This window comes from Salvelinus alpinus, chromosome 2, assembly GCF_045679555.1.
Source record: "Salvelinus alpinus chromosome 2, SLU_Salpinus.1, whole genome shotgun sequence".
Taxonomy (NCBI): domain Eukaryota; kingdom Metazoa; phylum Chordata; class Actinopteri; order Salmoniformes; family Salmonidae; genus Salvelinus; species Salvelinus alpinus.
The window spans coordinates 59,292,018-59,313,818 of NC_092087.1; the positions used below are offsets into that span (position 1 = coordinate 59,292,018).

The 21,801-nt window shown below is 40.0% G+C and overlaps 1 protein-coding gene across 1 annotated transcript; it reads left to right on the forward strand.

Annotated features, from left to right (window-relative positions):
- Nucleotides 1-5,173: 5,173 nt before the first annotated feature.
- Nucleotides 5,174-21,204, forward strand: LOC139565748 (charged multivesicular body protein 4b-like). The gene is made up of 5 exons (XM_071386279.1): nt 5,174-5,548; nt 15,590-15,767; nt 18,653-18,767; nt 19,297-19,426; nt 19,780-21,204. The coding sequence occupies exons 1-5, from the start codon at nt 5,365-5,367 to the stop codon at nt 19,833-19,835; spliced, it is 663 nt and encodes a 220-aa protein (XP_071242380.1). The 5' UTR covers nt 5,174-5,364; the 3' UTR covers nt 19,836-21,204.
- Nucleotides 21,205-21,801: the final 597 nt, after the last annotated feature.

Consider the following 21,801-nt stretch of genomic DNA (forward strand, 5'->3'; position numbering starts at 1 on the left):
TTCCTGTTTTTTTGTTTTAACTAGCAATATGCAAATACATGTTCATTCAGGTTGGGTGTGAGTTTCTGCTTGAATTTGGTTGAAAGGACAGTGAATTTGTTCATACTCTACTTTGAGAACTTGCTACCAAGCTCCTGCGTTTTGTGTGGTTCAGTTGGTAGAGCACAGCGTTCGGGTTGTGGGTTCGATTCCCACGGGTGACCAGTACGAAAATGTATGCACTCACTACTGAAAGTTGCACTGGATACTCGTGTCTGCTAAATTACTCAAATATATCAGACACACATAGTTGTTTCTCTTAGAGATTATTCTGAAGACACTTGTAACCACCTTAAATTTTAGCCTATTGGTGATAGTAATTTACTCTGTGTTATTCTGTTACGTATCATGTAAACTGTAATTGTTTGTGTCAATTCTTTCATGACTAATATATCCTATTAGTTGAATTGAGTAACTGCATTCCTGGTTTTAAAGAGTAATTCTTTGATTGATTATAGGCTATATAATTTAGTAGGTCTATTGGTAGTTGTTATTTACGCTATATACATAGTATATGCTTGAGTAACACCTTGACTTCTCTGATCTGCTTGCCTCAATAAATTAAATGCTAGAACATTGGTCGCCAGGATTAGCTATTTATATCTAATTTCTTAATAATTGCATAACGGTGGAAGTTAGACATGTTCATTATTGTCATACTGATTCGGTGATGCAATGATTTGCTATCTTTTTAGATCCTCCAGAGACACACAGGGCCTGTTGCATTTATTCAAATAATAATGGAGTCAGATTAATAAATGTAGTTTATTATTATATTCAACATCATTTCTATATAATGGTTGGATCATTTCCATCAAACTACATAATGGTGACACCTCATCCTCAGTCAATGGGGCTTTCCACCAATCTACAATACTGCTTTATAGGCCTACCTGACCACGTTTTTAAGGTTACGCCTAAAGATTATGCTATGTGTATTGAGTAGAAGAAGAAAATGTCTACACAAGGAGGGGGGTATGTAGGGTGTGTGGCAAAGATGCACTCAAGGCCAACATAATCTCACACTCAATTTGTGCAAATATTTACAAAAAGTATTTAAGCAGATTTTGTGCATTTTTGTGTGGCTTAACTAGTGTGAAAATACAAAACATTTCGTGCAACTTAATTCATAGGAAAAGACACATTTTTGTGCGACTTCATTCATAGGAAAATACATTTTTGGGGTGCAAACTTCGGAAGAATATTTTGTAAGCTATTGGAACAATGCATTTTGGGCAATAGTGTTCTACACTGCCTTTTTTTGTGTCCCACATTTATTTATATTAAAAAACTAATGTGTTAACAACCCAATATTATGAATCAACCAAGTTGTCCCTGAAATACTTATAATAAAATACTAGCCTTACGTTTTTATTTTATCAATGCCAATTCTGTTTTCTATGCTTGTTTTCACTTAATACTTTGGGATACTAGTGCTATGTCGCATTTTATGAGGGTTGTCAGATTGGAGAATTGTTGTTATATTGATTGTTGTTGTATTGATGAAGGTATTTGGATGGGGAATGGGGATACATTTTCCTGATGGTAAATTAATTAATTCATCAATAAATGTGGGAAAACAGAAGACCTGCAAAAGAAATCTGTTTGTTATAAATTCCCCTTCTGCAACTGCATGGTATTTGCAACTATAACGAGCCTGGACTATGATCAATTAAGCCATATCAATGCAATTAAACAGGCTAAAGTAAAATAATGAATTATGTTGGCTTACACTTATGGCACTTCAAGGTTTCATAATGATTATTACGGTCGTGTCAATCATGTTATATACTTAGGCCATCCTTTCTAATTAATGATCGGACCCTCCTTTTCCCAATTTTCGCCTAAAATGACATACCCAAATCTAACTGCCTGTAGCTCAGGACCTGAAGCAAGGATATGCATATTATTGATACCATTTGAAAGGAAACACTTTGAAGTTTGTGGAAATGTGAAATTAATGCAGGAGAATATAACACATTAGAGCTGGTAAAAGGTAATACAAAGAAAAAAACATGAATTCTTTGTACCATCATCTGAAATGGAAGAGAAAGGCCATAATGTATTATTCCAGCCCAGGCACAATTTAGATTTTGGCCACTAGATAGCAGCAGTGTATGTGCAAAGTTTTAGACTGATCCAATGAACCATTGCACATCTGTTCAAAATGTTGTATCAAGACTGCCCAAATGTGCTTAATTGGTTTATTATTACATTTTCAAGTTCATAATTGTGCACTCTCCTCAAACAATAGCATGGTATTATTTCACTGTAATAGCTACTGTAAATTGGACAGTGCAGTTAGATTAACAAGAATTTAAGCTTTCTGCCCACATCAGATGTCTATGTCCTGGGAAATGTTTTTGTTACTTACAACCTCATGCTAATCACATTAGCCTACGTTAGCTCAACCGTGCTGCAGGGGGGACACTGATCCCGTAGAGGTTAATCATCCCCCACACGTGTCGCCCTTCCAATGGCGTCACAGAACAGACGCAAACATTACCTCTTTGCATGACAGATAGTTCTCATCAGATCCTGGACCTGTTTATACTGAATCAGATGTTGGAAGTTATGCATCATTTTCAGTACTTTAAATGCCCTGTACTTTAAATGTCCGTCCACCATGGGACTGCTTTCCTCCTCCCTGAACTCTTAGGTATAGCCACAGCACCCACTAAAGCTGTTCTCTCCCAGTTATTCATACTATCCACATCCCCTCTCATTTCCACCTGAGCCATCACCTGCTCACTCAGTTCTTGAAATTGGTCCCACTTTGCCCTTCCAAACACCAACCTGCCTCCCCCCTCCGGCCTACTGTGCATACTATGGGGTAATGATGTTGACTCCTCCCATACCTCCCACTCACAGATTCCTGACATCGCATTAGATACCAGAGTGAGGTCCAAGGCAGACTCTTTCCCTGTGGCTACATCAATACTGGTCACTCGGCCATCATTCAGGCACACCAGAACTTTCATTTCTATCAGATTTTATATCCTGGCCCTCCACTCTCTCCAGCACAACCAGGTCCAATGTCTGACAAGGATTATAGTAGTTCACTACCACTAGCACCCCTCCTCTCAACCACACCACCACCACATATTCCTGTTCAATACCTTTGCCTAGCATCTTGTAAGGAAGTCTTTGCTCTATGAAGGTGGCACATCCCCCTCCCCCTACATCTCTGTCCCTACAAACCACTACATATCCCTGTATGATAAACTCCAAAGTAGGTTTGAGCCATGTTTCCTGCATACAAATCACATCAGGCTTAGCTGGCATATCCACAATGAACTGCTTGAACTCATGCCCATTCGTCAACAGGCTTCGAGCATTCCATTGTAGTATTATCATCATAACTAAGATCCAGTAATACATAACTCCAGCCTCGGCTGATTGAGGTCATCTCAAACCTCTTCCCATGTCAACCTTGTCATACACAGATGTCTCCCAGCCGCTTTCACTATTAGCTGAAACTTCTCTGTTTTAGACTCTACTTTAGCAGTGATATTGATAGCTCCTGCTCTGAATGTCACCAGCTTTCTCTTATCTATGTATACCATATCGCCGCCCACCTGCCCCGTAATCCTAGTTCTAGATGCTCCTACCCATCTCTCCCTTGAACCTGTATCTCCCTGTACCTGGACCATCCTCACTGCCTCAGCATATGACACCCTTCTCTCCACTCTCACTTATTGCACCTCCACTGCCTGTTTCCTTGCATCACACCCACCATATGCCATATGCCGATCATTTGTCTGGAAATATCTAGCTAGCAAGCTAGCCAACTTCAGCCAGTTAGCTTTAGGTGCTTGGTTGGTACAAGCATGCATTGTTAGCAGGCAAGCTGCAGAAGGACGAGCAGGCTACAATTCCTCATCGTTTATCAGTGCAATTTTGACGGCCAACAAACTGAAAAAAGTTTGAGAGGGTTTATCTAATGTTCCTTCATTAGATTTTAGCTCATCTTTATCTAGCTAGCATTAGTTGTTGATCTTTTTGTTGTTGATGTGCATAACTGAGAGAGAGAGACTACCTTTTCATGGTTGTTTGATCAATAGGACATTAAAGTTCCCAAATGTAAGAGGACTCTCAAGTGGTATTGACATATTTGCAGAAATCCATTCTGGTGTATTTTTTTGGCGAATGTGTTCTAATGCTCTAAAGTCGCGCTGTTGCAACTGCCTGTAAACACACAGTCCAGTTCAAAGTGAATGATGGCAGGCCTGTGTGGAAAATAAAGTCCTACTGTAGCTCTGATTGGCTATGGCGCACCTGTCTGCGTAGACTATGGTCCTGGACGAGACAGATGTTTTTATTCCGTTTTATTTTCTGTATTTAATTGTCCAAACACACGTCCGCTTTCCCACTCTGAATTGCTATAGAATTTTCACAAACGCCTCAGTATAAGTAATTCCCAAACATTCTAAGAATTTGTGAAAATGACATTATCTATGTGCTCACTTGTCAGAAACTGTTTTTTAAAACGTCATTCTTCCTGGGGGTGTATATGATCAGATTTGAATAAGATTTCATGTTGCTAAAATGCTTTAAGTGATAATGTGCTCTTTTGAACTAATAGGAGCTGGCATATTACCCTAAAATAAGGACAGTTTTTTTTTGCAACTACTTCAAACAGCAAGCATTTGGGACATATGGTAGTATTATGAAAGTGGGCTTCATGGCAGATGCAATGAATAATAATATTCAGAAAAAGCGTTGTTAAAAATGTCATGTGTCCAGCCTAGTTATGAGTCAACCCGCACATCACTAGTGCATAATGACAGAACACTGCCCTGTGTTTTCTATAAGGAATTCGAGCAGCACATTAAGAACCATTTTACATTATTCTAATAAGAAAGCTGTTAAAACAATCAATGTGTGCATCTTTTAAGGTCTTTGTAGAATCTGTCATTTGTTGTACCCCCTAGCGTATGTTATCATTGTCTGTTTGTATACTTCTTATATGTATACTGATTCCCCCCCCCCCCCCCAAAAAAAAAACACAAAAAAAGACAGAACACTACCCTCCACTTCTCTATGTGGCCGTCTGTCCTTCTATTTGTCTTTCTGAGCCGGGCGTCAGTTAAACTGCAGTACCAAAGCAAAACTGTAGAAGCAGTCGAAACCGCTTCTAGATCAGAATTCTCTCTAATACAGTATCTCTGGCCTGGTCAGAAAGACCAAGAAGAAATATCAACAACATCAGTTCAGCTGTGCGAGTGAAAAGATACGAGACTAGTTTCTAACATTTGTTGAATTCTGTTAATTGCTACTGTATAGCACGTGTAGTATAAATCATTGTTGTTATTTAGCGCAAATATGTCTTTGTTCGGGAAGTTATTTGGAACTGGAGGTAAAGGGGATAAAATGACTAGCCCTCAGGAGGCGATTCAGCGACTTCGAGACACAGAGGAAATGTTGACGAAGAAACAGGAATTTTTGGAGAAAAAGATTGACCAGGAACTCCTCACTGCGAAAAAGAATGGCACAAAAAATAAAAGAGGTGAGACCTATCAGAGATGCGCTCTTAATGTATTAGCTGTCTGGCTCGCTTGTTAGCCAACAACTTGACAGGAAGAAGGAAGTTGATAGTTAGCGAGTTGGTTTTAGCTAACGCTAGCTGCTAACTTCAAGCCTGTGTGTGAGCCTGTAGCTAGCTATCTAGCCGAGTATGGTAGGTTGCCAATTATTAAGCAATATGCCAGGTGGTTATATATCTTACTGATTTGATAACGTAAAAATATTGCTGTTTTATATATAGGTTAGTAGGTAGCTAGCCTACGTTATATAGCTATGTAGCCTACTGTACTAGCGTTACTTCTCTAAGTAGGCTGAACACAATGCCTTTTTCTGATTAAAAAAACTACTTAATTGCATCCGACGTGGAGCCCAGTTTCATAATATTATCCTTATGTCCCAGCTGCTTGCCGTAGTTTTGAAGTAATCACGAAAAAACAGGCCTTATTTTAGGGCATGTTTCACCCTGCCTGCTCCTATTGAGTACAGTGGCACTAACTCGCCTTCCTTAGGTTCTATTCCCAGCCTATTGTGTCACGTCACAATGCTTGTTTTACTATTGTTGGCAATGAGACCGGCCCACGTTGTTGGTAGTTCAAATGTAAACAACAACAAAAAATGACTCATGGAACTCTGAGGTCATCCCATTGTTTCCTATAGGGAAAATAGGTATGCCTGTCTATTTTGCCAAATATCTCGCAATGTGTATATTTAGATTTTTTTTGTTCAAACTGAACACCATTTTAATCTTGAGAATCTCCTCTTTCTAATTATGTAAGGCTGGGCAGCGTATGTATCAAACGCTAGCCCCAAAATACATTTTGCCATTGGAACGCTGAGCTCCCCCCATTGTTTTCCTATGGAGAGGCATGCTGGTATATTTAGCCAAATATCTCACAATGTGTATATTTAGATTTTTTTTCAAGTCGGACACCATTTTTATCAGGATAATCTCCTCTTTCTAATTAGATAAGATTGGGCAGCGTACTCTGCTGCCATCGATCGCTAGACCAGAAATAGTCAAAAGTTGCCAGACATAAGCACACTTGGCGCCATTGAGGTGCGGATGTTTACCTTCAACACAAGTTTTTCTTTTTTTCAGTTTCGTCCTAGGAACAGATTGTAGTGGTTAAATAAAAAGGGCTACATTTTTTTTGGTGCCATTTAGGCAAAACAGGCCCTGTGAACATTCGATTCCATTAATTTGCTATGGGCTCGCGCTAGTGTTCCAGCTTAGCCAATGTTATTTTGCCATTTTTTCAGCCTTGGGTGAATTTTGACTCGTTCTATTGTCCAGCCTACTCTGAAGCCATTTCATGGCCCCTGATGTTGTACATCATGACATGGTCCTGTGTATGTTCCCAATAAATTTGATTTGGCAGACTAAACTTATAAGGTGTATTGCCACCACCTACTGTACAGGGTAGTAAAATATATTTTGGATGAATAAAACTCATACTGATTACCAAAACACTAACCAAATTCATGCTACTACCCTGAATTTCAAACAAAAAACTACTCCTTCAGTTGGATTTAAATGTATAGTCAGGTCCCTACACAGTAGAGGTCGACCGATTTCTATGATTTTTCAACACCGATACCAATTATTGGAGGACCAAAAAAGCCGATAACGATTAATCGGCCAATATTTGTGTGTGTGTGTAATAATGACAATTACAACAATACTGAATGAACACTTTTATTTTAACTTAATAAAAATCTATTTAGTCTCAAATAAATAATTGAACATGTTCAATTTGGTTTAAATAATGCAAAAACACAGTGTTGGAGAAGAAAGTAAAAGTGTAATATGTGCCATGTAAAAAAAGCCAACGTTTTAAGTTCCTTGCTCAGAACATGAGAACCTATGAAAGTCTGTGGTTCCTTTTAACATGAGTCTTCAATATTCCCAGTTAAGACGTTTTAGGTTGTTGTTTTTATAGGACTATTTCTCTCTATACAATTCGTATTTCATATACCTTTGACTATTGGATGTTCTAATATGCACTTTAGTATTGCCAGCCTAATCTCGGGAGTTGATCGGCTTGAAGTCATAAACAGCGCTGTGCTTCAAGCATTGGAAAGTGCTGTTTGAATGAATGCTTACGAGCCTGCTGCTGCCTACCACCGCTCAGTCAGACTGCTATATCAAATCATAGACTTAATTATAATATAATGAACACAGAAATACGAGCCTTAGGTCATTAATATGGTCAAATCCAGAAACGATCATTTAGAAACAAAACGTTTGTTCTTTCAGTGAAATACGGAACCGTTATGTGTTTTATCAAACGGGTGGCATCCATAAGTCTAAATAGTGCTGTTACATTGCACAACCTTCAATGTTAGGTCATAATTATGTAAAATTCTGGCAAATGAATTACGGTCTTTGTTGGGAAGAAATGGTCTTCACACAGTTTGCAACGAGCCAGGCGGCCCAAACTGCTGCATATACCCTGACTCTACTTGCACAGAATGCCAATGCTAGCTAGCAACTTACCTTGGCTCCTTGCTGCACTCGCGTAACAGGTGGTCAGCCTGCCACGCAGTCTCTTCGTGGAGTGCAATGTAATCGGCCATAATCGGCGTCCAAAAATGCCGATTAGCGATTTGTTATGAAAACTTGAAATCGGCCCTAATTAATCGGCCATGCCAGTCGACCTCTACTACACAGGCTCAGGAACCTGGGAGGGGGGAACCTGGTAGGTCCCTGGATGGGAGACCAGATGCTGCTGGAAGTGGTGTTGGAGGACCAGTAGGATGCACCCTTTCCTCTGGTCTAAAAATATATCCTAATGCCCTAGGGCAGTGATTTGGGACATTGCCCTGTGTAGCATGCCGTCTTCAGATGGTACGTTAAACGGGTGTCCTGACTCTGTGGTCACTAAAGATCCCATGGCACTTTTCGTAAGAGTAGGGGTGTTAACCCCAGTGTTCTGGCTAAATTCCTAATCTAGCTCTCATACCATCACGGTCACCTAATCATCCCCAGCTTACAATTGGCTCATTCATCCCCCCTCCTCTCCCCTGTAACTATTCCCCAGGTCGTTGCTGTAAATGAGAATGTGTTCTCAGTCAACTTACCTGGTAAAATTAGAGTTAAATAAATACCTTTTCATTCAGTACTCCCTGCAACATTTTGTCTGTTAAATCCTGGAGATACAGAAATCTATTTGCCGCCTTCACAATGATGTCTAGCTTTTCTTCATTGAGGTTTAATGGCAGTTGGCATCCAATAAATGTTGCATTACTGCCACTTACTAGACTGGAGTATAACTCCCTTATACTTTGCTTGAAAATAATAATTAAATATACACTACCGATCAAAAATGTTAGAACACCTACTCATTCAAGGGTTTTTATTTTCTTTTTACAATTTTCTACACTGTAGAATAATAGTGAAGACATCAAAACTATGAAATAACACATGGAATCATGTAGTAACCAAAAAAGTGTTAAACAAATCAAAATATATTTGAGATTTGAGATTCTTCAAATAGCCACCCTTTGCCTTGATGACCGCTTTGCTCACTCTTGACATTCTCTCAACCAGCGTCACCTGGAATGCTTTTCCAACAGTCTTGAAGGAGTTCCCACATATGCTGAGCACTTGTTGGCTGCTTTTCCTTCTCTGTGGTTACTACATGATTTCATATGTTATTTTATTGTTTTGATGTTTTCACTATTATTCTACAATGTAGAAAATTGTTAAAATAAAGAAAAACCCTTGAATGAGTAGGTGTTCTAAAACTTTTGACCGGTAGTGTGTGTATATACAGTGGGGCAAAAAAGTATTTAGTCAGCCACCAATTGTGCAAGTTCTCCCACTTAAAAAGATGCGAGAGGCCTGTAATTTTCATCATGGGTACACTTCAACTATGACAGACAAAATGAGGAAAAAAATCCAGAAAATCACATTGTAGGATTTTTTATGAATTTATTTGCTGTATAGTGTGGCAGACCAGGGGGTTTGGTCAAAACGTTTACACAGATCAGACATGGACAGAGTAGGATTAGCTCGGTTTCAAGAGTGTTTATTTTAATAATAAACCAAAAGAAAAGAATAGGTCTCCCCCATGAAACCCTCTCCGGGATACCGTCTTCTGGGTCTTGCTGTATCCTGTGGGGAACAAAACCTGAACTCCCTCCTTTTACCTCTGGAACCGTCCCCAACTATACGGGAGTAACCTTTCTTCCCACAGTCCCTTCTCCCGTGTGCTGCAATCAGCCCTTGATTACTCACCAACCACAATCAGCCCCAATTAGTCCTGGCCGGAGAGCCCGTCTAGACCTGGCACGTCCAGCAGAGGGAGCCATCGCCTCGTGATGTATACTCCGTCTGTAACCAGGCCTCAACGAGTCTCCCTCTGGTGGCTGACCTGCTGTATGTCACAATAGAGATTGTTTTTTAAAATTCAACAAATACCCTACCAATTGAATATTGTATGTGTATGTATATTACTGTAATATTTATCACGCTTCTTGTTTATGATCATATGTTTTGATGCATTGAATGTTTAATTCAAACAATTAATATTGTGAACCTGTGTTATACATTTTGTACCTCCTGTTTCAGGAAGTGATGTCACTGTGTACTGCCCCTATATATAGGACCTTCCACCCCCACCTGGGATATGGATGCCTGATGAAGACCTAAGGGTCGAAACATTGTTATAAATAAATATCACCTGGGAGCATGAGCAGCAGTGTGCAGCGTTTTCCACCCCTAAAATTAACACTTACCACTACTTTCCCCATTGCTACACATTCCTTTGTCTCATGCCCTTCTGCACACTTCTCACATCTAGGAACCTCTCTCCTACACACTGCTGCCACATGCCCATAAGCTTGACACCTGTAACAACGTAATGTATTTGGCACAAAAGCTCATACAGGATAACTTATAGAACATCAAAACTCAAAAGAACAGACAACGACTCTTCTGTTTCACCACTCATGCCATCCCGTCTGCATCGCACCAAATGACGAGCATCACAAACACCGGAAATCTTCCCCTTCAGTTGGTCAACCTTCACATTTACCGCTACCCCCAGTAATCTATTTTCAATGGCGCCCTTTTCTTGAGAGCAAAACAATTCACATCTCTTATCCGCATTCATTTAACGCGATGTGCCTGCTCCCTCTGACCAGCAGAACCACAAACAATTATCACCAGACCACTATTGGTTACCTTCACCGATTCCACAACAACAACTCTGTTTTGCCCACCCTGAAACCGCAATGGATCAGCCAAAAGGCAAGGGTACACTTTAAAAAAAAATGTCACACTGACCGTCACAGGCTCGTCTTTATCCAGACCCTCGGTGCAAGACTCGGGTTTCGAGAACTTCACCCACCAAACCTTCTGCCCTCACTCACTTCCATTTCTCCTCCCCTCTTCGATCCAGTGTACAGCTCACTCTACTTACACTTTCTACTATTCTTCTTTTAACACTTTCTACTATTCTTCTTTTAACAAACTATCTCCCCTTTTTCACCATTTTAATTGACTTGAAGTACACCCTCTTCCTCCCTCTCTTCAACCTCCTCTGCCTCTCTTTTTCCCCCTCCATTCCTCCTCCGTATTCCAAGAGTATGTTACAGCCTTATTCCAAAAGTGATTCAATACATTTTTTCCCCTAATCTACTTGCAATACCTCATAATGACAAAGCAAAAACTGGTTTTTAAAAAATCTTTGCAAATGTATGAAATGTAAAAAATATATATAATTTACATACGTTTTCAGACCCTGCATCCTGTTTCCATTGATCATCCTTGAGGTGATTCTACAACTTGATTGGAGTCCACCTGTGGTAAATTCAATTGATTGGACATGATTTGGAAAGAAACATACCTGTCTACATAAAGGTCCCACAGTGGACAGTGCCATGTCAGAGCAAAAACCAAGCCATGAGGTTGAAGGAATTGTCCGTAGAGCTCCGAGAAGGGTCCAACAACATGTCTGCAGCATTGATGGTCTCAAAGAACACCGTGGCCTCCATTTAAAAAAAAATGGAACCACCAAGACTCTTCCTAGAGCCGGCCACCCGGACAAACTGAGCAATCGAGGGAGAAGGGACTTTGGTCAGGGAGGTGAACAAGAACCCGATGGTCACTCTGACAGAGCTCCAGAGTTTCTCTGTGGAGATGAGAGAACCTTCCAGAAGGACAACCATCTCTGCAGCACTCCACCAGTCAGGCCTTTATGGTAGGGGGCCAGACGGAAGCCACTCCTTAGTAAAAGGCAAAGGCACCTAAAGACTCTCAAACCATGAGAAACAAGATTCTCTGGTCTGATGAAACCAAGATTGAACTCTTTGGCCTGAATGCCAAGCGGCACGTCTGGAGGAAACCTGGCACCATCCCTACTTTGAAGCATGGTGGTAGCAGCATCATGCTGTGGGGATGTTTTTCAGGGGCAGGGACTGGTAGACTAGTCATGACCGAGGGAAAGATGAACGGCGCAAAGTACAGAGAGATCCTTGATGAAAACTGGGGCAAAGTTTTTATTTTTTCCAACAGGACAACGACCCTAAGCACATAGACAAAACAACACAGGAGTGGCTTGGAGACAAGTCTCTGAATGTCCTTGTGGCCCAGCCAGAGCCTGGACTTGAACTTGACCGAACATCTCTGGAGAGACCTGAAAATAGTTGTACAGCGATGTTCCCCATTCAACCTGGCAGAGCTTGAGAAGATCTCAAATCCAATCAAATGTTAGAAGAATGGGAGAAACTCCCCAAATACAGGTGTGCCAAGCTTGTATTGTCATACCCAAGAAGACTGTAATCGCTGCCAATGGTGCTTCAACAAAGTACTGAGTAAAGGCTATGAAAACGTATGTAAATGTGATATTTCATTTTTTTTTTTATACATTTTGCAAACAATAAAATAATAACGTTTTGCTTTGTCATTATGGGGTATTGTGTGTTGATTTTTTAAAATAAGGCTGTAACGTAACAAATTGGAAAAAGTCAAGGGGTCTGAATACACTGTACGTCTCCTTATGATAATACTGCACTTCTCCTGACATCTTGTTCTTGACTTCTCAAGGGTCGCCATTTTCCTTCCTCCACTTGCCCTACTCCCTTCACAGAACAGCGCAAACTGGCTCTAACCAGAATAGAAAGAGGAGTGGGAGGCCCAGGTGCACAACTGAGCAAGAGGACAAGGACATTAGCGTGTCTAGTTTGAGAAACATACGCCTCACAAGTCCTCAACTGGCAGCTTCATTAAATAGTCCCCTTAAAACACCAGTCTCAACGTCAACAGTGAAGAGGCGACTCCGGGATGCTGGCCTTCTAGGCAGAGTTGCAAAGAAAAAGCCATATCTCAGACTGGCCAATAAAAAGAAAATATTAAGATGGGCAAAAGAACACAAACACTGGACAGAGGAACTCTGCCTAGAAGGCCAGCATCCCGGAGTCGCCTCTTCACTGTTGACATTGAGACTGGTCAACTAGTCTAAAGAAGGCCAGTTTTATTGCTTCTTTAATCAGAACAACAGTTTTCAGCTGTGCTAACATAATTGCAAAAGGGATTTCTAATGATCAATTATCCTTTTAAAATTATAAACTTGGATTAGCTAACACAACGTGCCATTGGAACACAGGAGTGATGGTTGCTGATAATGGGCCTCTGTACGCCTATGTAGATCCATAAAAAATCAGCTGTTTCCAGCTATTATAGTAATTTACAACGTTAACATTGTCTACACTGTATTTCTGATAAATTTGATGTTATTTTAATGGACAAAAAATTGCTTTTCTTTCAAAAACAAGGACATTTCTACGTGACCCCAAACTTTTGAAAGGTAGTGTATATTACACTAGATGACAAAAAGGAGGCGCTGTTTTGAAGCCACAGCGCCTCCACCTTGACACTCCCCCACCGTCGTGGAAGCTATAGAAATGCATTCATTAATGTCTACATTTGTTATTGCCACATTTATTCTATTACATACACCTTAATTAATGCGTACTTTAAAGTTATATTATGTGAGTTTAACATAAAAAAAGAAAAAATCCTTAAAGTATCATGTACTAATGTTACTGTCCCCACAATACATTTTTTGAAATAAATATGTAATTTTGTCCTTAACATTTAATTATTCTAGAATTCTGATAGAGGACTGCTCCTTCCCGGGGGTGCCAATATGAATGACCGGTGGTTTCAAAGCCTATCATTGGCCATACATAGCATCAGAAATCCAGGGTTTATATGTAGATCATTGTTTAACGCACGAGCGACAACCGCCAGTGACCACGGCGACAAAATGAACATTATCGACATGCGAAAAGTGAATCGCTATAACACCATAAGCATGCATAAAAACCAATTTACATGCAAGATAAATTATGAATCTAAAATTAGATTACAAAACAATGATTTGTATTGTTAAATGTGACTGTAAACTGATAGTTAGCCAGCTAGCTAGCGTGGGCAAGTTGGATGTATGTGCTGAGGTATCACCACACAGGCTACATTTTCTACTGTGATTTGGTCAAAGACGGCGCCGCTTCAATAATAGGGAATAAGCCAGATAGGGGCTTACAGATGGGCCGCGGTAAACGGCGAAGGTCTCATAAACTTCAATGGGAGTAGGGCGGCTAAACGCAAGCGCCTAAAGATTTAATTAGCGGAGTCTTAAGCGGCTGCAGCGCATGGTTGATTAATGAGCGGAGTTCATCTTGACAACCAATCAAACAATGTTTTAATGACCAACATTCGAGCTGACAACAAACGGGATCGCTGGTCTCTACACAAGGTAGGCGCATTTTGTCGGGCTCAAAGCCCGTTATATTTTCTCCGCCCTCAGCTGAGTGGCTTCCACAGGCACGAGCACCGCAGAGCCCCCCTGCCTAGGATTCATTGAAAATCAATGGGCCACCCCGCCCGCCGCTCTGCGTGCAACTTAAGGGGCACAATTGCAACTTTGGACCCTTTCCCCTCAACAGGCCAAACATTGTTGAGGAGTAATAGTAGAGCAGCTATGATTGGCGTGGTGATTAGACTTGACACATAACAAGATTAGGTTGTGTGCAGTAAAAGAGAGGCCTACGCTCTATCAGATAGTAAAACAACATTAAAGCAATAGAAATAGACACACACTCACGCCTCAGTTTTGTTCTAGAAATGCGATTAAGCTGTAACCGATCTTGGACGGTCGATTTCCATGGTTCTGCTTCTCTCTCTCTAAGGGAACTTTTGATGGAGCTGTTATACAGTCTAGCTCACGCAGTCCTTCAAACTATGGGACTGTTCAGATAATCAATAGAGTTGATTCTTTCGGTGCTTAATGATTGGTAGTCTCGCGTTACCATTCTCCTAAGTCTCGTCCGAATTAACATGCATGCAGGAAGCATGGAACTGAGGCTAAATGATAGGTAACCACATGCTTGAGTGGACTATATGGGGTGGTAGTGAAGCTGGTGGTAGTGCCTTCAGGTTGCCTTAGTTGTAGTAGCAGGGGAAATATTTGCACATCAGGTGATGTCCCTGACATGTCAATAGGTCAGTATGCTAGCTAGCCTATGTTTATGGAGTAGCTTAGCTTAACCCAAAAAACAGAAGCAAGCTGAAGCCACAGGACAGTAAGACATAATACACATTTTGTATCATTTTTGGTCAAAAATGTAGCAGGAAAATGGTGTGTTCAAAAAGTACTTTCAGCATTTTTCATTTAAACTGTCTGGAGTGACAGATGTGCTCAATCAAATAAGATGTGATGCAGAAATCTACAAGCTACAAAGTAACACCATCTTGTCACGTCTAATATACTTCAGCCTGTCTCACCTCAATTAAGTACATATTATAAGCTTGTGTAAGCCTTCTTATTGTAAGCTTATACATGGTCACCCAGTGAATACTGACTTAGCCAAAACTTACCAAAGAAACGAGTCAGTTGAACAACAACGTTAGATTTTCTATTTCCTCTTGCAGTGCTTTAGGGCTTTTCTGCTCCATTAGTATTCCCATCCCACAACCTCTCACAGTCGCTTCTCCTTCCTCTCCTCTTGCATCCAGCTGCTCTGCAGGCCTTGAAACGGAAAAAGCGGTACGAGCAACAGTTGGGCCAGATCGACGGCACGCTGTCCACCATTGAGTTCCAGAGGGAGGCGCTAGAGAACGCCAACACCAACACTGAAGTGCTGAAGAACATGGGCTTTGCCGCCAAGGCCATGAAGGCAGCCCATGAAAACATGTAAGGGCCACCGTCACTTTATTATTATTATTATTATTATTATTATTATTATAATAATAAACTGAAAAAACTATTTCGTAAAACTGAAAGAAAATAATTTACAAACCTGTTTTGAAAAACTAAAACTATACTGAAACTTAACTTTGACTCAAACTAAATTAAATTTAAAACATCATGGATTATGTTCAGCTTTAGATTTTTTCTCTCTAAACTTTTGGCAAAAATCGAATGTGGTTTTCAAGCAATTTTGTTTTCTAATGGGGTTTGCAAGCTTCTGAATCTGGCAGGTAAATGCTGCCAGGAGATAGGCTTAGCTTCTGCATCACTATCACCAACTATCACTAGCTAACAGGGAAGAAATCTGCTAATTTCTTTCCCTAACTCTAACTCTAAAACTAAAAACTAAATAGTATAAGAATAAAATAGAAATGTAATTAAAATACAAACTATTAAATCAGGCTTGAAAACTTACTGAAACTTAACAGAATTTTGAATATAAATAAAAACTAATTTAAACATAACTATAATAACCTTGGCGCACACACACACACCTCTGAGGTGCCTCTGACCTAGGCCAACATTAATGTTCTACTTCACGTTTGTCTAGGATTTTTTGTGTGTGAGACTAAACCTTGAATATGCAATGAAACCCATTTAACTTTAATCGTAAAAGTAATTTTTAAGTGCGCTACGTCCTCATGCACAGCCTTTTATCTGCAACAAGTCAATTTGATGGAAACGCATCACTAGTGGGAACGTTTTCATATTTTTTTAATGCAGAAACCTAGCTAATGAGTGAGACAAGGAGTCCAAAGAAGTGGTAAAAAGCCATCGACGGACCCCCCCCCCCAAACCAATCCCACCCTAACAACGAGTATATAGTATCAGTTCTCTGTTTGACAAGTAGTATGGAGCTGCGGCTCGGAGTATTGTTTCCTCATCCTATGTCATATATTTTCAGTGAATTTTGTGGCGATAAATTTTTTTGCCCTATTCAGAGAAATTAGTCATTGAAGTTGTTGGGTTTATGTCCCATCCTACATCCTGTTATTACCACTAGATGGTGCTGTTCCTGCTATTAGGCGATTCTGTTTTAAAGAACTGCCAATTTTTAAAGGGATACTTCACCCAAATTACAAAATTACATATTGACTTAATTACCCTGTGAGCAGTCTATGGACCAGGTATGAAAGTAACCAATGCTTTGGTTTTGTTTACCTGGCCATTGTTTCAAATGCAAACTTTTTATAATTTGCTTCACAATTCCAATGCAAGTCAATGGTACATACTGAGTGTACAAAACATTAGGAGCAACTGCTCTTTCCATGACATAGACTGACCAGGTGAATGCTATGATCCCTTATTGATGACACCTGTTAAATCCACTTTAATCAGTGTAGATGAAGGGGAGTAGACAGGTTAAACCCCTAGAGTCGATTTCTGCCACGGAAATCTAATTAGCATAATCAAAATGAAACAATTATGTCAGTTAAAGCTAAAGATATTCGTTTTTTTGCATTGGCTGCGTCTCAATCCACCCCACATCTGCCGATGTCGCACTTCCGCATCTGCGGTGAAACGTGCCAGAGCTAGAGTGGTGTTTGTCAGACCATGAGACATCCCGAAAATTGGTCTTCTCACAAAATCGTATGTAGTGTCCGACTGGTTTGGCCTATAAACTATTATGACCCCTCTATGGAAAGATGAGACTCTCACAAACACTATGGTGTTCCTTTTGCTCTACAACCCTCGCAAGCATCTTGGGCCTCTTCTGAAGTCGATACAGCCGATCTGCCAACTTCTGTCTGTATCGTCCAAACAGTTTGGGCTACACACTAATATGAAAGGTGCGACTCTCACAAACATGCCTGTTGTTTTGCTGTAGGACGCCTCACAAGACTCGTCTGAAGTTCCCCCGGTACCAGTAAAAAAAGAAGAAGAATGGATTAATATGGAAACAGTTTAGTGCAAAGAATAAGGGGTTAAATACATGTAAAAAGAAAAATGTATGTTCCTCAGCTATAGGACACACTTGAGAACAAACGTCTTTGTTATTATTTTGGGGGACTGTTGTTCTATGTAGTGAATCTGTTACTCATTGTGTTTGTAGGGGCTAATAGTAAGGCCTAATGTAATTAATCAAATAATTGTTTTATATATATTTTTAAATTCTAAATCAAATAGCTAAATGATCCTTGGTATGACCTTCTTAAAACAATTCCATATAGCTTAGTAGAACCCCCCCCCCCCCTCCCCTGGCTTATACAGGGCTTAGTCAGTAGAGACATAAAGAAGGATTTTTTTTGCCTTGAGACATGGATTGTGCCATTCGGGGTGTGAATGGGCAAAACAAAGGATTTAAGTGCCTTTTGAGTGTGTCAAGAACCCTAACGTGGCTGGGGTTTTCGCACTCAACAGTTTCCCGTGTGTATCAAGAATAGTCCACCACCCAATGGACATCCAGCCAAGCATTGGAGTCAACATGGGCTAGCATCCCTGTGGAACGCTTTCGACACCTTGTAGAGTCCATGCCCCCCGAAAAATTGAGGCTGTTCTGAGGGCAAAAAGGAGTGCCACTCAATATTAGGAAGGTGTTCCTAATGTTTTGTTCACTCTGTTACGCATTTTCACACTTTATTATACACGCTTCATTATTCAGAATGCAAAGTGACTTCCAGAAATATCTGCAGTGAGGTTGATTTTTAATTTTCCATATCTCTATCCTACATCTTTTCAATGTAAATGTTTGGGATTCGCATAATTTCAGCTTATGGTGTAGTAATATCATAAAATGGCTTTTGCCAGAAAATGTTCAAAATGCCACTATTATTCTTTCCTGAATTTGCTATGAATTATTAAATGGTCTTTTGTGTTTTTGCCCATAGGGACATAGACAAAGTGGATGACTTAATGCAGGACATCACAGAGCAGCAGGAGCTGGCTCAAGAAATCTCTGACGCTATTTCTAAACCTGTAGGGTTCGGAGAGGAATTTGATGTGGTAAGCTGAGCTAGGATGTTTCCTTTACTGTAGTGCTTCCCAAACTTGTTCAACCTCCCCATTTGAGAAGGTCTGGTCACACCACACATTTCTTAGGTGGCAAAGGTCTGGATGGATATTGTCATTTATTGGCTTAGTCCCAAACCCCCACCTCGCATCCCATGCGACCTCAGCAACCTGCGCCACGTTTATTTCTATGGGTACAAGCTCTGTCCATGACAGAAACTGCACACTGCTCTTGTTGCCAGAGAGAAAATGTTGCAGCTTTAAAGCTCCTGCAATTCTACACATTTTACCATGTCTTATGTGTGTTCATGTGATATCTGTGTGACCCAAACATAATGGGTTAAAAAACGTTAGCTGACATGGGCTAGTTGAACAACTGGACATTTCTGACTCCAATTTTGGGAACCACTGCCATACCGAATCAGACTAAAGGCGTTCGTCGTTGTTGTTTTGAAATGTATCCTTATCTTATTTGGACATATAGACCTGTCTAACCCTTAATTATTTTTCTTTCTTTGTGTAGGATGATCTCTTAGCAGAATTGGAAGAACTGGAACAAGAGGAACTAGACAAAAACCTCCTGGAAATCACTGGCACAGAGAATGTACCGCTGCCAAATGTGCCCTCCACATTCTTACCTGTAAGACCAGCAGGTAATGGATATATTGGCTTAGCCACTAAAGCTTAGCCAGCTTTAATGCTAGCTCATGTCTCTGAAGTACACTGACAGGAATTGATTTGAAATGATAAAATACTGTCTACACACACACACATTTCTTATTCTGAAAACATCTACCTGTAAACGGTAGTCTTCCCAGTAGTAGAAGGTTTTTACCGTTTCCAACCAGTATTTCGCCAGTCAGTGTAACGCTACCTGACTTCTATTCAAACCTGAAAGTTTTTTTGTCAATCTTTATAGGCCGATTTAAAAAAATATATATATATATATTATTATTTTAGAATTTTTTAACTAATTTTATCAAATGAATGTGGTTCATTCTTACAGCCAAGGAGGAAGATGAGGACGACATGAAGGATCTGGAGGCATGGGCCGCCAACTAGTCACTGCTGTTACTCCATACCTTCTACAGGTGGAAAAGAAGAACTCTATGGTATGTGTTTCAGGAAGAAATAGGAAAAGTCTGAATAAACGGAGACTTTAAAAAAAACTCGACAACCTTTTCGCTTACTGTCAAGCTCAGCCTCCTAAAGAGGGACAATGGCATGTTGTACCTTCGACCACTGAAAACCCCAAATCTCTGGAGCGACCAAACAGTGTTTTTCTTTAAGTCCCTCAACTCGTTCTCTTCTGTAAAGCATTGCTTCACTCCTTCCACCCCCCTTCTCTTAGTGCACAGAATATATTTTGAAAAGAAAGTGTAAAAATGACTGCTCAACACTGACAATAAGCTTCAATGTAGAAATTCTAATACCTCATACCGTTTTATGTGTAGTGCGACAATACGTTGGAAGATATTACAATACCCTGTATACATTTTTGTTGTTGATGCACAATATCCCTTTGGCATCATGTGTTCACATGGCAATCCGCTGTTATTTAATACATTTATCAAAATATGCACTTAAAATATACCTATTGTACATGATATTTATTAATAGCTATGTCCAGCGGGGAGAATTTGATTCCCATCTTTAGGGCTATTGGTGTTGATCTTAAATTTTATTTTGGCAGGATTTATTGAACTATATCATGAATATACTTCCAGATACTCTGGCTTTCAAACGTGCACATATCTATGAGTGCAACTCCACAAGGTATCCTTGAAATGCTTCCCTGGGTGATGGTTCACACGGTTATCTTTCTTTGATGTGACAACCTAACCAACTAGTTACATTTTGAAAACACAATGACATTTCTCGTCAAATATGTCTATACTGTATCTGTTCAAACTGAAGTGACTGAGTGAGATTATGTCTACCTCTGTGAGTGTTTGTTCATTTTCATCTTTAAGAAACATTAACACTATAGGAGGTTAAAAAAATATATATTGGGGTGTTTGGGCTTCTCAGAGTAATGGCATTTGATGTGTGTGTGAAGCGAGAATAAATTGATTGTATTCAGACTCCAAATTACAGGCAGTGAGGTTTATTTAACATTATGGCTTTCCTGAGTTTGTCAACTTTCCCCACTACTTTCTAATTTGACATGCTGCTTCAGATTTCATATTTTCTATGTTTCAAATGTCTATTTTCTGTCTAAATTCCACCTTCAGAAGGGGAAATTAACTAATGTATGACAGCATTATGTTATGTTTGACATGCTCCGATATACCATAGGTCGTGTGTGTTTGTACACAGGGCTGTCCCTTGTGAGCCGGTTCCTGTTTTTCTTTGGTCCGTCTTCCTACCCTGCCTATCACAACTTTCCCTTGTTTTAATGGAACACCTAAATTAAACCTTTTGCCAAGTTGTGCGCTGTTTGTTTCCTTTTGTTAAGCTAAGAAAATCTGTGAATTACTTTATCAAGAACTGTTGGTCAGAGTTATGGCAAGCGCTTGTGATGAGATCAATGCTATTGAGAGTGCCAAGGTTCATGTAATAGTAAGTGTTGGGTCAAGGGTTATGGTTGGGCAAGGGCTATTCTTAGGCCACAGTCATCTGCTGAAAAAGTCTGAGATCATGTACCATGTTTTAACCGAAATACTAAAAGTATTATTGTTTGGAATGGAAGGGAACTACAGTGGTACTGTTTTAATTACCTTATTTTTGTCAAATATAAATAATTCTGTTGACAAGGCCCAAGTTAAAAAGTTCTCATTTGAATAAATTATATTATTGTATACTGAACAAAAATGTAAATGCAACATGCACCAATTTCAATGATTTTACTGAGTTACAGTACAGGAAATCAGTCAATTGACATGAATTAATTAGGCCCTAATCTATGGATTTACAAACAGAAACTAAAACAACAAGCTCCCGCGCTCAGGTCTGTTCAACGCTGGTCCGACCAATCTGATTCCACGCTTCAAGACTGCTTCGATCACGCGGATTGGAATATGTTCCG